This window comes from Diadema setosum, chromosome 13 (genome assembly GCF_964275005.1).
Source record: "Diadema setosum chromosome 13, eeDiaSeto1, whole genome shotgun sequence".
NCBI lineage: Eukaryota > Metazoa > Echinodermata > Echinoidea > Diadematoida > Diadematidae > Diadema > Diadema setosum.
In genome coordinates this window covers 31329050-31347421 of record NC_092697.1, presented here as the reverse complement: position 1 = coordinate 31347421, position 18372 = coordinate 31329050, and the positions used below count along the sequence as shown (strand labels likewise).

The window sequence follows — 18372 nt, the reverse complement described above, 5'->3', positions numbered from 1 at the left end:
TGCATATCCCCCTACCTTCCGCGACCCCTTCAGTATCACTGTTTAATGCAGAGCAATGTAAAAGACTTTATAAACTCTACAACTTTTCTGGTCTACTTGCCGTTCTACCAAATCCCCTGAATTCTCTTCGTTTAATAAACTCTACCCCAGTTGTCAAAATCAATTTTGACATATCTAGCCCATGAAACGCACATAAGCGTTACTAGATGTCCGATCACCTTGCGTTGCCTATCAACGTAGAGGGCATAATCCTTCCAGCTTCATCAATTCTTGGAAAACTCGAAATAACAAAGGCCGTATCGGAAGTCAGCGACCGCATACACACACAGCGGACCGTATATTTCTGAAATTCCTGAAGTTACATTTGTGTTGGTCGGAACTGTGTCATCACTCCATTTTGTTATTATCTGTGAGGAAGACACTTGTGTAACCATCATGGCTGGCGTCGTAATCGAAAACCTGAGCAACAGGAAACTTCTCGGCCTCGTAGCTGTTCTGTTGGTGATGCAAATCGTGTGTTTTCTCGTGGGAGGTCTGATCGGTGAGTTAGTGCAGCCCCCGAAGCTCTGGCTCCACGTTTATTGGAAGTCCGCTGCTGTCGCATTATGCCAGCCGCACACGGCAGGGTACAGTGTATAGATCTAACGTACTGCACGTTCTCTGCACTGCGTGAGTGCACTACAGACGACGTTTATCCTGTCTACATAGAAGTGGGTTATGCATTCCTGATTAGACCTCACGCTCAACAGGGTTAACCGCGCGTAGAATTGAACTTCTTGCAACCAAATTCATGTTGCACTTGTATGGAGGGAAAATATCCAATGTCGATATTCAATTGTCTGAGGCACTCTCTGGCTGGCTGGGCTGGTCTGGCTGAGCTCACATCATCATCATCATTCACAGTTTATGATTTTATGATAATAACAAACTTGGGCGATGCATTAGCATGTAAACTCCAGATTTGTGGTGGTTGAAATATTATGCTTCTATGATACTAATACTAGTAGAGATTATATGAACAAGCAATTGTAGGCATAAGCATGCAGGTGCGTTACAAGACAGTTTTTAAATTTTTTGTTTGTATTTTTTGTTTGTATTTTTTCTTATGTTCGAATATGAAACCTCACAAGACTGAGTCTAGAGCCCAGGCTCTAGTTGTAGTTCTGGAGCTCTAGTCACACATTTCTTGCTCTCACCTGACCTGGCCATCAGCTTGCAGCTGAGCTTATGTCTCAAATGGCCGTGGTGTGGCAGAAAGTCAGTTCGAAGTTAGCTCATGGCCCGGGCACATTGGTCCGACTGACCTTTCTATTTTCTCAGCTGGTTAGGGGCACTTCACTCGCTTTCAGAGCGACATAATGCTTTAATGTCACTTTACGTAACGATTTATGGTATTCGTTTAAATCCTGTTCAAACATAAATAATGAACTTGCACAGACCAAATGACCAGGAATGATCCGTCAATTAACACGTCGGAAGGCATCCATTTCATTTTTTGCATCGAATGCATTAACGATCTCTTTCTATCGATACTGCCAAATACCACTTTTGCTGTCAGGTGGATGTGCTGGCAAGCAGTATTTATTATAAAGATTACATGAACAATCATTACATGATAATATGTCACAGATGCTTATCCCAGTGAATCCGAATTACCTTTTTCTGCTCATGCGCAAAGTGGAACTGTGAACTGGCTTATACAGGTATTACATGTGTTTATCTTTTTGCGGCGACGTCTCCGTAAGACCGCAGAGACCTACAATGGTAGGACCTACAATGGTGACCTACCGGCGACGATGTGGAGACGTCGCGGAGTATGCTGAGTGTCTCCGTGATTGAGAAGACATCTCAGTGACGTTGCAGCAATGTTCCCTAGACTGCTCAAATAAGTTGCCTTCTTTGTGAGAGTCCGAGCCTTCTTTTGTCTTTCAGGCTGCACAAGCCACAGTGATTGATTAGTCACGGCAGTCATGGTGATATTTCCTCCAGTGAGATAGGCCCTTGTAGGTGATATTATTGTGAAACATGTCAGAGCCATGTAACCAAGCAACATAATTTAAATCCTCTAAGCTCAGACGGGGTGCAACACATCCAATTGCATTCACATGAGCACTTCCCCAAGGTAACGAAAACTCGCCATCATGCAAGTCAACTGAAGACAATTTCACTTGCCCTTACCCAGGACACTTGCCCTAATGCCTGGTTGAGCAAGTGGGCAAAATATCTTTTGTAATGCTCTTTCAAGATTACACAAAATGTTATTTAACATATTGTCCTGTAATTGTAATGACAGCTTTATATTTCATCATTTATTTCACTCAGACTGGGGTGAATATTGAGCAATGTTTTTGTTTGATAACATTACAAGACACTACATGTTGTCTTTAACTTCAACAAAACATTTTTTCAATGATTTAACAGCTATAAAGTTCTCCTCTTTCTGGATGTCATCATTTCAGATATATTCATTATAATTCTGTTATGATTTCATGTGAAAGGGGTAATTTTCTTTTGCCTGAAATGTTGGAAAAAGAAAATCTAATCAAGATTTGTATGCTTGCCAATACAAACTTTGGTAGCAATGACATCATTTCCCTTTCCTCAAAGCAACTTCCATAATTAATAATGTGTATCATGTGATTGTGACTGTTGTAATGTCCGTTACTGTAAAACTGGAAATTTTTGCAGTGTTTAATTATGTTTCTTAAGAAAGTAGTGCAAAAATTAAAGCACACAATATGTTGCTTGTCATATAAAAGATTTCACATGATCAAAAACATGAAAGCTCATCTTACCTGGCCGGGCACGAAAAATTACTATGGGTAAAAATATACTTTTACAGTACCACCGGGTAAAGTGTGTTTCATAAAGGCCTGTGAAATTGTATTTTCTACTATAACTTTTCTGAGATATATTTTTTCTGAATCCCCTGACTGTCATTAAATTTTACAAAATTGTGTTGTTGGAATCTATTCTGGATCTGACAGGACAGTTTACTTCATTGGATGACTCTCTTCCTGATAAGCTGAGTAGTGTTGTCATTAATTCAGATGAAATGGGTAATAATCTTTACAAGGCTTTGACCCAGATCAGCATAGTAAACATGATCTCTTGGCTTGCTTGCTATGGATTTAAGCTGTCAAAGGGTGCATTTTAACATGTATCAACTCACTTCTGGTGCAGAATTAGGGCTTCCAAACATCTTTCAGGGAGTTTTGGCAGTTGATACAATCACGAACCACAATAGCATTGTTACTGTAGTACATGTTTTTTTTTTTTGTTTTTTTTTTTGTTTTTTTTTTTTGTTTTTAAGTTGTGTGACTTGAATTAATGTGACCTAAGGGAGGGCATTTTAAGCCAAATGCGGATTGATGATACTGGTACAAGTTTCTTTAAGATTTTGCTCTTTATGGTACAATTAACTGGAATGGAATTGTGAACTGAAAAGAGTCGATTGTCAGTTCATAAGACAGTATGTTCTACCATTTAAACAAAATATGACCTACTGTAGTTGCTGCAGGGTAGCTGTCCTGTAAACTTTATTATGACACTAACATCATGCAAGCTAATAATGCTGTGCACCTCACATCTGTCTGTGATTTAAAATGATAGGCATGCAATCATCGAACAGTGTGAAACGTTACTAAACATTTCATCCAATGTCTATACGACTGTAGCTAGTGAGGTTCTGAAGGGGCATACATGTGGTGGGGGATTTGGGGGTTGCATGGGATTGATGAACGGGTTAGTTCATTGCATTAGGCAAAGCTTTCAAAGCGTTCTGTATACTTACAGCATGATTTCCTGTGTGCTAAATTCCACACCATGGTAGGCCTGTTCACACATGCACCAAAAATTACATTTAGAAATGAAATGACTTTAGATGATGAACTACAGCTGTACATTGTGTATTGTATCTTGATCTGCAGTGTGACCCAAAAGACAGTCTGTCTTGAGTTTTTTTTTTTTTTTTTTTTATTATTTAAACAAGTTGCCTTACACACTGTAGACCTATGTGGATGGCACGCCAAAACAAAATATATATATTTTTTTCTTATCCTGTGGTTCAAACTGCCATGCAAAACCTGGATTTTGGTGGCCAAAATCAAGTTCTGATCATCGTTTAGGCATGTGCACTTCGGATTTCTTGCAGTCAAGTAATTTATTTATTTATTTTTTGGGGACAGATTATGAACGATGGGGAATAAGCTTGATTTTTGCATCGTGATCCATTTATAAACTGATAATTTTGCGTGTGAATGGGCCTGGAGAGAGCCAGATGCCCAGCTATCCTTCCCCTACCCATAACCCTTTGATGTACCGCCAGCTACACGTAGGCCCAGTCTCCCCTCTCCATTCCCAGCAAGGAGCCACTTTAGAGGGCTGTATCAATGTCAAGATTTTTCCTTTTTCCCCCTCTTTCAGGAGCACCAACCTCAAAGTGCATAGGGACTGTTTACTCAGACCATAAAAACTTCTTAATGCAATCCAGCTAGTCTTTGCTCAGGGCTAAAACCTGATGAATGGGTGAACAAGAATGCACGGAAGTCTGTTGCAGTCTGCACCCTTCAAAGTCATTCAGGCTTTTCTGTAGGCCCTATAATGGTGTGTGGAACTGGCTGCTAGCCTACACTATATTACGCAGACTGCAATTGCTTTCCTCAGACTGTGAGAGAATTCTTGTAGAGCTATGGAACAGGCTTTTTGTTATTTTGTTGCCTATTACCTGTTCATGAAGATATTCAAATGTTGATCTACAATAATTGTATTCATTGGACATGTTTATGCACATATACTCATTTTGTTTGACTATGTATAAATCTACATGTTTCATTTACAATGTACATGTATATATTGCCAAATAAAACTTGTCTTGATAGAAAAGTTGAAGAATTGGTTAAGATTTTTTTTTTCTCAAATGTGAATTTATTCTTGCTTAACTACCAGTACCAGTAATTAAAATGATGAACAACAAACCTGTGAAATCTATACCTGTTGACCCGATATTATTAGTCACTTTACAGAATATTCATTAGATATGCCTATAGTTGTCTGAATTGGTGATCATGCTTTTTAATATCTGACAGATCAACATCTAAACAAAATTTTATGATTTCTTTTGAGTTTGTACATTTTTGACCTGCCTTGTTTGGCCTATAATAGAATTCCATACCAGGACATACAAGCCTGTGATGTTCAGCTAGCTCTAGCAAAATCAGAAATGAACCCCATCCTCAAGATCCTTTAGTATGTGATAATGTCACGGCATGTCAGTGTATGTTGGAAGAAAGGAACAATCGGCTCCATTTACAATGTAGTTTATCCGTCTGATGATTTTTCCCAACTTTATCAAGTACATGTATTCAAATATGTTGTTATATATCATTGCTTTGAAGAAAACAAATGTTCTAGGCTATATCTTCATGTTTTAGCACTGTGGACATTAGCAACAAAGCAGTAGCAGTAGCTCAAACAGTTTGTAGAGTTGCACTGGATCAGATGATGACCAGGGCCCTGTTGCAGAAAAAGCTGTGCACAATCAAACATAAGTCATAAAATCAAACATAACTCCAGTATCAACCAATCAGAATTGAGTATTCAGAGGTACTTATGTTTGATTTACTGACATTTATGTTTGATCTCAACTTTTATGCAACAGGCCCCAGATCTTGTTAATAGGAAATGGTGCGTATTATTCATAAAATGCAACATGCAACATGCATGAGAAATGAACAGTTCCTGGAGACCAGTGAGTTGCAAGAAAATTTGGAGGGATGATGTAAAAATTTCAAATCGAAATGATGCACTTCTAATACAGTGAGTGCCCCTTTCAATGAAGCCACACAAGAAGTGCAGCTAGAGACATGATGAGGTGATCTAGGTCAAAGGTTATATCAGAGATCACACTAAAATGTGACATCCAAGTGGAACTTTGCTAACTCTGTGATAGAAGAGATCCCCAAACCAAATCAAGGCTCGAGTCTCACAGTGAAAATACTGTAGTCTCACTCTGTATCCTATGTGACACCACACATGGTATAGAAATTGGAAACTTCTTTGTACCTGTAACCTGTAAATTGCTGGCTTGTAAAGCATTGTGACACCTGACATGCCAGAGTGCACATATTTGTGACTGAGATTTCTTGTTACTGTATTATCCTGTATTGTTTGGCTTTACATAATACACCTGTGAATTCCATTAACATACCAAGAGTCAATAAAATTGACTGTTTACAATGCCTCAGGCAAAAGCAATCAATACTGTCTATTTCTTGTAAAGGCAAAACACCTTTCTTTTTTTTTTCTTTTTTTTTCCTTGCAGGGATAAACATGTGCACACCATCTAAATAAGGGATTTTTCTGTGGTATTGCTGTGTAGTTTTAGGCTTTTTATGGCAGAAAAAACTGTATGATATTCATGTCATGTTTTATTCAAATAAAAAAAAAAACATTCCTTACAGATGATTTGCAGACATTATTTACTGCTAGGTTTGGCAAGATAGACATGCTTCAGGCAAGATGAAAAAGGTTGTTGTGGCTAACACTTAGTTGATAAAGTCTGTCAATAGTAGGCTGTTCAAAGACGTTGTGTATATGTGTGTTTGTTTGTTTCTATTTTGAACTTCATCCAAATCTGTGAAGTTGAAACAGCACACATGATTTGCATATTATAGAATTTATGAAAATACATTGAATTTGCAAATTTCTTTAGAGAAGTTCTCGGGGTACTGAGAAAGCTTGAACATAATTTGCCTACATGGTTAGCTTTTCTTTGTTCTGTAAATTATGTAGAAACATCTTTTAATAGTGTATAGTTTCCATAATTTGCTCATTGAAGTTGTGTTCATTTTCTCTATGTTTGATATCAAGCACAGATTATTTTTTTTTAGGTTTCTCATGTCTGAAATAGATCATTTAAAGTGTATATGTCACAAATTTCTAGAAATCCATCTGTTTAGTCATGATCAACTTCAGTGCCTGTGTAGTGAATCTTTAATGTCTTTATTCCCTCTCATGAAAATGTAAACAGCGCCCTCGCCCACTTCTGCCCACACCCACCTGGCCACCAAGTGCGTCGACCCGTCCATCAACCTGAAGAAGCCGTTTGTGCCCCATGGGCCCAACGCCTGCTCCAAGGTGTCCACCTTCGACGAGGCCACGCGGAAGGGCATTGAGGCCGACTGGATCGTGTTCTCCATCCAGATGCCCCACCGGCCCAATCGCATGGACCGCAGCTTCCAGTACATGCTGGGCGTGATGTCGCTGGACATCGTGTACGACCAGAACAATGCCATGGGTGAGTGAGTGAACAACATCATGATAAATTAAAAAGAAATTCCATTATTTTAATTACTGAGTGAGTATGTTGTACCATATAAAAACTGAAAGATCAGTTTATTAAGTAAATCACTGAAAATTGGGGGGAAAAGGAGACACGTAGAAAAGAGAGAAAGGCAAATTTGCAGCTTTGTGTGACATAGTTATTGGGCAGCTCTTCATTTATTTTGTACGCAAACTCTCACTAATTTTCATTTCTCTCAAATATTCTTGCACAGACAGAAGTTATCTGCTGTGAAGGACACACAAAAATATATTACTCTCATATATTCCAAGAACAGGTCTTAAAGGATTTTTTTTTTTTCCAGAAGAAAGATGAAAATGTGTATTTTTGTGTATGAACCAAATGGAGAGAGCTGCTCAACACGGGCATCATACAGAGTTGCCAATTTGCCTCACTCTCTAAATTTTTACAGTTTGTAACTTTTTTTAATCCCCCCCCCCCAAAAAAAAAACAAACAAACAAACCTTCTAATTGGAACGTACTTCTGTGATTGTTCTGTTTTCATACTAAGCAATATAATGTCAAGATTGGAATTTTCCTTTAAATGTGCAGAGTAGGTGCGACAAGGTGTCATTTGGGAGTGAAATTCTACTCCATGATGAAACTGATCATAGCAAAGTGAAAAAAAAAATCAAATTATAAATTTCATCATGATTGGACATAAGATGAGAGAGTTTTTCCAGTAAGACTTTGCCTTTTTGGGGGAACAGTGATCTTTTGTTGCAATCATTTAAATTAGATTGGTGGTGTCATCACCTTTCCACTCTTCCATTAAGCTTGTTCCCAAAAATGTTGTAAGAATCATGTTTTGAAAAGTCAGCAAGTGCAACTCTTTCCCACAAAAGTATAAAACATTGTTAGATTGTTACAATACAACAATGATATGATGCGAGGAATACACTGCATATTTATCTTTCTTTGAAAAAAAGGTGTAATTTGTATACACTGTGGAACCTGAGAGCTGATGACATCATAATTTGCATATGATTGCTTGTATAGTCATTTTATTTTGAAACTTGTGAAATAAAATGGATACCATTTTTTTTTTATGTGATAGTGACCACAAAGAAATCTTAAAGTCCATCAAGGCTTAACCTTTTCAAGAAAAACTTGACAATAACAACTAAACCAATTCCCATGATTTAAACTTGACTGTGTTATCTTCAGATTTCACAGTAACAGAATAAAAGCTAAGGTTCCCCTTTCTCTCTCCCCCCCCCCCCCCCGACTTTCCTTCTCTTCAACTATTCCCATCCCCTTCATGTCCTACATGTATCATTGCAAAACAGTGACAAGACAAACAACAGCTGCCGGAATTGGTTCCATTTTGTAGTTTTTGTCAAATCTGTCATAAGAATTTCACATTCTGTCGTGGTTGTCATGACTGCTGATCTGATATGTTATTCTCAATTAGCATCTTAAACTATGAGCTATGCTATGTCTACCTGTGTAGTCTGGCTGATGGGTGCTAGGGGAAGTTTGACAGTATAGGGTGTATGAAGAGGATGGATTGTGGTTTTAAGGGCACAACCCATGTCTCGTCTTTGGAAATAAGCCCAGATGGCGGTGCTATGACATCATTAATCAAGCAGCATTCACTTGCGCCGATCACCAGGAAATATGCCGATGACTCTACGCCGTAAAAACCGTCCCGCTTCCAGCGAGTTGATATCGTATCGCGGATGCTGCAGGAGACAATGTTGCCAAATTGATGATTAGAGGGAGGTAGAGTGATGCAGGGAGCAGGTGCGTAATATTGAGCGGATGATGACAAAGCCGATGTGATGGAGAACGAATTCCCCGTTCCTCACTGAGATGTGTTTGCAGACGGTCTGAAGGATGGCGGAATGGACGGCCATTCATGCCAGCGTCAGACAGTGTGCCAAACTCTTGTGCGAGATTTATTTGTTGACAGAGTCATGCTCCTTGGCAAGGAGTACAGTGTTAACAGGACATAATTATGCAGTTTTGTTGAAGACATGCTGTTGATACATGTAGTATCATGGCAAGCTTATTTTAAATTACTGTGGTTGTTAGCAAACTATCAGTGACAACGCAAACATACTCACATGCACTTAATATATATTCATAGAAGTTCTTTTTCACTCCTTTAATAACCAGTTGAGGATGAGCTTATAAATTTGCTGTAACATGCGGTTCCAACAGACACCTGTCCAAGTACAGTATGTCCCCCCCCCCCCCAAAAAAAAAAAAAAAAAAAAAAATTACAGTCAGATTTTTACATTGGTAACATCCAATGTGATTGAACTGTCTAAATGCATCTTCAGGGTCCTATTATATAACATCTTAGAGCTGTTTTGCAGAAAACCCCATTCAATTTGGTTAAGCGGTCACAAAGAAATGTGGATTGTTGGAAATCATGTCATGGATCTGATTCTTCCAATTTAAGTTTAGCACTTGGGTGCTATTGGAACTGCATAATGTGTGTGAACACAACAGACAGAAATTGGACGGAAGAGATTCCTGACATGCTCTACAAAATTCCTCATTTCTCTTTGACCACTGAAGCAAATCGAATGGGTTTTTCTGTAAGATGTGGGCAATGAGTTATAGTTTCATACTCTGAAATCATTTAGATTGATTCACTATTTTTAAAGCAATCACTTCGGAGGGTCCCGTTGTAATTTTTTTTGGGACATACGGTATACTATAGACAAGTTAATAACAGGGTAAACATGGATGTTGTTTTAGTATCGACTTGTGAATTCATAATCCAGAACCAATTTCTATGGTTAACCATTGTATGGTTGGTTGTGGATGGAATTAATATGTGTTTGATTCATTGGGTGTCAAATTCTCTTCCCCTCTTTCTCTCTCTTTTACACACACAAACACACAGGCACACACACACACACACACACACACACACACGCACACACACACACAGACACACTCACAGATACCCTCTTAAACCAGGACTCATTTCTGCTGCATAATGCTAACTGTATTTCACTTTTAATCAAATAAAAAAAAAAGGCTCTGTAGAATTCTACCTGTATAGGTGTGCATGTGCATTATGAGAAATACAATTGTATGAGCAAAAAAAAAAAAAAATGCCTTTTCACCAATTTGTTAATTTTCCCCAACTGTTACGCATTTGCATGCCCTGATTGTGCTATTTTACTATAGTAGTGAGATTTTATGATTTTATACATATGTAACTTTCTTTGATAAATTTTATCTGATTTTGGTCAATTTTTATTTCTAACGTGCTTATAAATCATTTTATCTCTGCATCTAGGTGAAAATCCTGAGCTAACCCTTGTGATTCTGATGTCGTACAACAACAATGATGATGCCAGCGGAGAGTGGCACTCCCTCTATAAGGTCAATGAGACCAGGAAGATGACCTGTTCGTTCAACCATGAAATGGTAGGGACATTCACGAGGGGAAAAAAAGCTCTCTGACAGTTTGTGCATAATATCAGCATATCCTCAGTGTGGAGTATTATTCAAAGTATGCTAGATTTACATACAGCTGTATGATTTGTTACCACTGGGAACATAATGTAAACCTAGCATGATACACTCTGTATAAGCTCTGGACCACATTGCAAAAAAAAAAGATGCGATCAAACATAAGTCAGGTATCAGCCAATCAGAATTGAGTATTCAGAGGCTTATGTTTGATTTTTCTGACTTACCTTTACAACAAGGCTCTGGTGTTCTTACATTGGGGTGAAAGTTGAAAATACTACCTTCTAATTTAGTCCATGGGCCAGGCCAGATATTGGTACCATCTGAGGGGACAATACCTTTTTGGTGTCATTTTGTTTGTCGGGCATAGATATGCTTATCAAGCTATGATAGCATTTCCAAATGAGTAGCTTAGTCATAGTAAATGAATTTTAAACCAATTTGGTCTCGTTGTTATATCCCTGTACTTCTGAATCGAGACCAACCGCTATACAAAGAAGAGCACTGTCTTCTGTATGTTCACAGGTGTTCTGTTGTAAACTCGGTGCGCTTAGTCTTTATTCAAGGCAGCAAAGGGAATATCCAAGGGTTATGATGTCCACAGCGCTTAGTCTAATATTCAAGACTGCGAAGGGAATATCCAAAGCTTATAATACAGTGTATATCCCTTTATCTGAAAACAACAACAACAAAAAAGCAATTTCTAGTGAATTCTAGCGTATTTTTCAATTATTTATCATTTTCCGGTGAAAACGCTACGGTGAAAACGCTAATACCACGCCGATGCCGCTTTATTTTCATCCAACAATGAAAGATTATGCAAAAACAATGTACCGGTACACTACAATACATTGTAATTAATAATGTTGTAAATGAACAGAGTGATTTTTGTTTAAAACTGATGTATTTGTTGAGAGGGTGGTATAAAAACAGTATAGATAATCCCTTTTATTAGGAACTTTAGATATGATTAACGGTACATTGTTCTAGATAAAGACTAAGCGCACCGCCTGACAGCTGTGGACATCATAACCCTTTGGATATTCCCTTCCCTGCCTTGAATAAAGACTAAGCGCATCGCGTTTACAACAGAACACCTGTGGACATGCAGAAGGCAGCGCTCGTATTTGTATAGCGGTTAGTTTCGATTCAGAAGTATAGGGATATAAAAACGAGACCAAATTGGTTAAAAATTCATTTATTATGACTAAGCTACTCATTTGGAAATGCTATCATAGCTTGATAAGCATATATATGTCCGACAAACAAAATGACACCAAAAAGGTTTTGCCCCCTCGGATGGTACCAACAACCCATTTTTCGGCTCTTGGCCCATGGACTAATTGTAGCAAAACAAACTTACGTAAGGCATAAAAAAGTTTACAGTTCTTATCTTTTCTGCTGTCTCTTCTTTATCTTATTTTTTATGTTAGTAGATGATATCTTAAACTGTAATTGTCATGATTTGCTTTATAATTATTAATGTTCTAAATGACACATGTGCTGTGTATAGAGAATTTTCATCCTTTTCTTGGACAAAGTTTTTATTATCGCTATCATAATTAATGTCATTTTCACTTTTACTGCTATTTGCGTCATTGCAACTTTCAATGATGATAGAGCAAGGAGTATGTTGGTTACAACTACGACTGCGAGCCCATCCCACTGTTTGAGCTGGGCACGGTGCACCACAAGCACTACCTGCTCAACGTCCGTCTGCCGGTGGTCCACCACGGACCCAACAAGGGCCAGAACCTGAACCAGGACCTGGGCTCCATTCAGGATCTCACGTTGGTGGTAAGTCCACTCGGTCCCTGCCCCCCACCCCCACCCCCGTTCTCTGTGCCTGTGTACCAGACGAAACATTTCATGACTATCTTGTTTGCCACTTGGCACTGCAGATCCTACCTTATTTGACCGTGCATCACAAAACCAACAAAAAGTCACCAGACGTTAATTTTTAGTTTAGGGCAGATTCTGAAAGAGCAGACTCTCAGCTTTAAAATGATGTATAACTCAATTCAAATGAATTCTCCTAACGCATCTAATGATGGAAAGAAAGCACACTCTAGAAAAAAGTGAACTGAGAAATGAGGCTCTGAAGTACACATGTATGGGGTCTATTCAAGTGCTTTTATTAATCGGTACCAAACCGTGCTAGCTGTGCGATGAATGGGACAAAAAACAGGATTTAAAACACTGGAGCAACAACAATGAAGGGATTATCAGATTAAGCTGAAATTGAGCGTGCTCTTTCAATACATTCTGTCCATGATTAATGCCAACTTTCAAAGCAGTGGCATTATCCTTTCAAAAGTTACAGTGTTAGAGTTGAAAGTGAAGAGTGTGCGAATGATTTTCAAGAAATGAAAAGAGGCCTCTACATTTGTAAACACATGTATACTTGATCTCACTACTCTGCAAAGAAAAAAAGGTTGTAGAAAAACTGCTGAAAACACACTTTCCCATTCATTTTATGATCCCAAACTATCCCAAAGTATGAAAAACTCAAGATTGACTCGGTTGACCTGTTTCACCTGTTTTGAGTCCTCACTTAAAACCATGGGGTGCGACTTTTTGTTGGTTTTGCGATGCATTGTCACACATAAAAATGCAGTATGATGGCGCTGTTACGATTTATAAATGACATGCAGATGGGCATATAGGGAATACCATGTTCCCTGCAACACCCAAGAGGGAAGTTGTATTCAATTATGCACTGAATTAACCATTTTTCATTAATTTGTTCCCCCTCCCTACGTACAGTTCATCTTTCAATATCTACTGTGTAAATAAAAAGTACTAGGTTATTTCCACTGTAAACTTAATTTCAGAATTCTACAGTGCTTGCTTTCTGTGCCTCTATTTTGTTTGTGAAGTACCGCCACATTCTAAGTAGGCCCATGTCATACTTAATGAGAAGGTTTTTATGAAATACTACTCAACACCCAGCTTTGAACAGATTGGACTTCAGAATTAGATTAAGTGTTTTTCATTTTTACTTACCTCAGCAAGGATAATCTTTGTTAATGAAAGTGCAATTTTGCATGAATAATATGCAGTGATTTAAAGGAATACTGATGGGATTGTAACGTTGCTGTGAGCGTAATCACCAGAAGTGTGAACGAGTTTCATTAATTTGTCTGCACGTACTACCTTTGTTCTTGTTCACGGGCTAGCAGTTTTGAATTCTTGACTTTACAGTGAGTACACCTATGCAAGACAAGAACAGACCTAAGGAAGAGTGTGCAAGCACAAGAACTGCAAATACACAAGTGTTTTTATGTAGACAGCAAGATTGCCCAAACTGAAAATGAACTTTAGTGGTCTCATTTGATGACCATATCACCTTTCTCTCTACATTCATAGGAGATCCATCAGAATGGTGGGTTCACACTGGTGTGGTTCACACTTAAGACGGCCATGTTCCCACTCATCATCCTAGCCATGATCTGGTTCTGGAAGAGAATCGTCCAGCTGGCGAGGGCGCCTGTTCTTCTCGAGAGGTATGACGATCAAATTCCATCCCGCCATGCTGGCATGCACACAAAGTTGCTTATGGTCTCTATTAACTCTTTATGTGTGATGTTCGCATGTCCAACTCAGTCGACGGCGTGCCAACTTCGCATATTCTGCTCAAACCCACAAATCCACCCAAACTGATCGATAAATCGCCAAATTCCGCAGTACAATGAAAGCTTTTCTTGCGCTTCTGTTCGTCTCACATATAGCTTGAATTTTTTACGTGGTGACTGACTGTCAAGCGGTGATTGACTATCAAGATTTGCATGTAAATTCTAACTTTATGTCACTGTTTTGTGTGCAAAATTTGTGCCTTTATACTAATGTAGCTACTGATCAATTTCCCAGAAAAACAATCATCCATTTGTCATACAATTTTCATCAAAGCAAAGCTTGGCATTTTCTCTACAACTTTGCTCACTACATGTCCAGCTTAACAGAAATCTAAATGGAAGTTTCATAGTTTGGGAAAACAAAATGTTTTCTCAAAGCATGACTACATTGGTGTCTCTGAATAATGTGGCACACAGGGGGTTTTCACCATGGCACATAAAGAGTTAACCCGTTGAAGACTAGTCCCGAGTATACTTGGGCAGATGTCTATGGGAAATGTTTGTAGTAGCAAAATCAACTTGTCCTCAAAAGTTAAAACTTGAAGAATGACTTTTCAATGTTTGCAACGTAGTTGCCTTAGTTTTTCCCCCATGGGGTTATTTAGGAAATTACATGCCATTGTGAGTGGTGGCTAATAATAAATTACTTCCTTGCAAACAAACATTTTTAATGGCAGTGTTATTTAGTAATTTAGTGCACTACGATTAAAAAATGAAGGCACAGCTGCAGCTGCAGCTAAAAAAAATAAGAACACACAATCACCGGAGAGGTTACACTCCTCCAGTAGATTATATTCCTTTGCTGTGTTACATAGTTCACTTGTTCCGTCCAGGAACTGGGCATACCAGGTTCCAGTGGTGTCAACTTGGGACACAGGAACCAGAGATACCCGGTTCATATAATGTTCACAAGAGTGTCTGCAATTGTGGCCTTATGTGTATCTGTATTATGCAGTCAAACCTGTCTGTAGCAGCCACCTAAGGGAGACAAAAAAAGGTGGCCATTACAGACAGGTGGCCACTGTAAACAGAGTCTTTAACACAGCTTTCCTCTTGTAGGGCATTGTTTTAGTAGCTGTATATGGCAGGTGGCCACTGTAAGCAGGTGGCCGCTATTAAAAGGCAGGTTTTACTTTACTGAGTAGAGAAATGACTTTAATTAAAAAGATTACAGTTTCTACTCTCAATATCTGATCTTTCTTTCTGACTCAGAATTGTGTGCATTTTTGTGTAATATACCATTTCCAATATAGCTGTGTACTTGTTTTGCTGTAAAATTTGTATGAAAATGAATGTAAGCATTAGAGGCTGAGCTGACTAGATTTTGGCTTTGGCTTTTTGGAAGTCATTTTTGCTTCAGAATAGCAACAAACTCTTTTGAGCCATATCTTTTGTGTTGGCTATTGATTCTTTTTCTTTTTCTTTTTTCGACATTATCTCACTCTTGGTCACAAATATTATATGAATGCGTGTACCGATAAGAGTTTCTCTTCTGAAACTATATCACAAGGCTACATCGTACTTGATATGACTGCAGAGTAGCACCTCAAACTTTCACGTTTCACCATCTCTTCTCTATTACGTGTATCTACAACACAATCTACAGTCATTATCATCGTTTTTCTTCTGCTTTCTTTTCCAGGACCATCCTTGCTCTTGCCATCACCATCAGTATACTGAACTGTAAGTATTGTTTCCCAGCTCCCTGGGCCTGTCAATAATCATTGAACATCATATTTATGAATATATTATCCTCTATTCTTGCTTTAATAAGGGGTCTCCTATTTCGAGACTAGTGTCATACTGTAGATTATAAATATGTCACATGCGGCATTAAAAAATAAACAAACAAATATTGCTCTGTGATAAACTGAAGAAGAGAGTAACAACACTTTGTTGTTGTTTTTTTCTTTGAGGTATTGAATTATGTAGAGAAATACCCATGTCCCTGATATTGATGAGAAATGAAATTTGCTGCATTCCCAATTTCAAGGTGCATCACATTACTCATTTTGTAATGTAGTCACATAGATAAGCAGGTAACGTCAGTCAAATTCATTGAATGATATGCTTAGTTATCTTCTTTTGTATGATGTAACAGGGTGTGAATCAAATTCAAGCTTGAGCTGTCTTCATATAAGTAGCTACTACCTGATTGTACCAGTGCAAACCCTCACTACTTATTAAAAAAAAAAAAAAAAAAGAGAGAAGAAAAAATATAGGTGCAAACTAAATGGTTTGCACCAAACTGGCCTATTCAATATATATATATATTTTTTAATACTTGCACACACCATAACCAATTACCTCTGACCCCACAGTGCCCCTGGAGTGGCTGACCTTCTGGCACGACATGCCCTACATGCTGCTGCTGGGTGACATCCGTCAAGGGGCCTGCTACGCCATGCTCTTCTCTTTCTGGATCATCTTTGTCGGAGAGCACATGATGGTGAGTGAGGGCGCCCTACCTAACCGGTGGGAGAGATTATTCGCCTCTAAATAGGCAGATGTTGAGAGAGATGCTGGACTTTTTCTTACCATTTCCTTTTGTTGTGTAGGTCGTGAGGTTGTCAGTGATGTAGAATTTCTCCTTACCAAGCTTCTTTTTTTTTCGCATATTTTTAATGATTTCCACCACCTCTCTGTAGATAAAGACTTTCACCAATATGTGCCTTGGCTTCTCTACTCTCTTTCCGTCTCAATGGGCTCGCTCCACCTTAACATCCATGTCGAAGTGCTGCTTGACGACTTTCTTGACGATGTCGACACAGTCTTTGTGCTCATGTTTTGCATCTTCGTCTATCCCGATGATCCTGAAGTTGTTGCGACATTAAAATGACTCGGCCTTGTTCGCTTTAGCGCTGTGTCTGGCAATATTTTCCTTTCATTTTTTTTCCATGTGTGACTCCGTTTTCTCCAGTTTCTTTTTAAGGGCAACGTTTTTCTTGATGGCTTGCTCTACTCTCATGATGCTTTTGAGAAGTGAGTCCACTGCTTTCTTGATTATTTGTTCGAAGTTACGGGATGCCTCTTTAGAATATGCAGCAAGCGTTGCTGTGATGAGCACATTGTCAGGGCCAGTTGGTTACATCTTGGTAGCTGGAGATGCAGAGGTTATGCTGTTGGGTGCAATGGGTAGGCCTATGTTGGCATCTTTCATGTCGCTGTCGTTGCTAATATTGTCTTTCTTGCTCCTTTTTCCAGGTTGTCACTTGGGTCTGCAGCTCATATTCCATTTAGGTTGTATGCTGCAGTTGTGGATGTAGAGATTGTGTGGAGTTCGTCAAGGTCAGAGGTGTATGCTACCCAAAAATTTCTTGTTTGATGCAGAGAGGATTGTGTAATATAATGTGTTCACCTAGGGCAATGCCATCATTCGAAGTGCTGTCTTTCTGTGCACACTCTAGTCTTATGAATGATACTGCGGGTTTTCAACAGAAGGCTGTGGATTTGAATCTTGCTGGTTGTGTCCGTCCTCTGACACAATTTTTTCGTACAAGTGTTGCTTTTACTGGGAAAAGGAACATGTTTCCATTTTATGCTTCTGCACAGCATGCCTGAGTGACCCTAATCTTCAAATCCTTTTTTCCCTTTTCTGTGAAATTGCACCTCCTGACTCGCTCTTATTTCAATCACTTTTTTTAATGAGTTAGGATGGTCCAATGTTAACAAGTTATATGTGATTTTCAAGCTTAACATATTCTTTTAAACTTTGTAGAAAAGTGGAAATTCATGTGGCCTACTTTTTTGTGAATTTTGAGCTTTGCAATCACATGTATTATACCGTGCGGACAAGAAAGCATGCCATAAAGGGGCGAGATTGGCATCCAAATCAGCCTGACTATCACAAAAGGGATAATAAAGACCAGCGTGCAAATCAGCCTGACTGCTCTCAGCAGAAAGCTTGATGATTCAAACTGAATTTGTTGTTCTTGCTATAAAATGGAGGAGGTATTG

At 38.7% G+C, this 18372-nt stretch overlaps 1 protein-coding gene across 1 annotated transcript in view; it reads left to right on the top strand.

Annotated features, from left to right (window-relative positions):
• Positions 1 to 327: 327 nt before the first annotated feature.
• The window catches only part of LOC140236588 (protein wntless homolog), an 81277-nt gene continuing 63232 nt past the window's right edge, over positions 328 to 18372 (top strand). The window contains exons 1-7 of the mRNA XM_072316514.1: positions 328 to 541; positions 7031 to 7297; positions 10605 to 10735; positions 12401 to 12577; positions 14150 to 14286; positions 16058 to 16098; positions 16737 to 16864. Of these exons, the coding sequence (XP_072172615.1) occupies positions 436 to 541; positions 7031 to 7297; positions 10605 to 10735; positions 12401 to 12577; positions 14150 to 14286; positions 16058 to 16098; positions 16737 to 16864 (987 nt within the window). The 5' untranslated portion in view covers positions 328 to 435. The remainder of the gene's footprint in view (positions 542 to 7030; positions 7298 to 10604; positions 10736 to 12400; positions 12578 to 14149; positions 14287 to 16057; positions 16099 to 16736; positions 16865 to 18372) is intronic.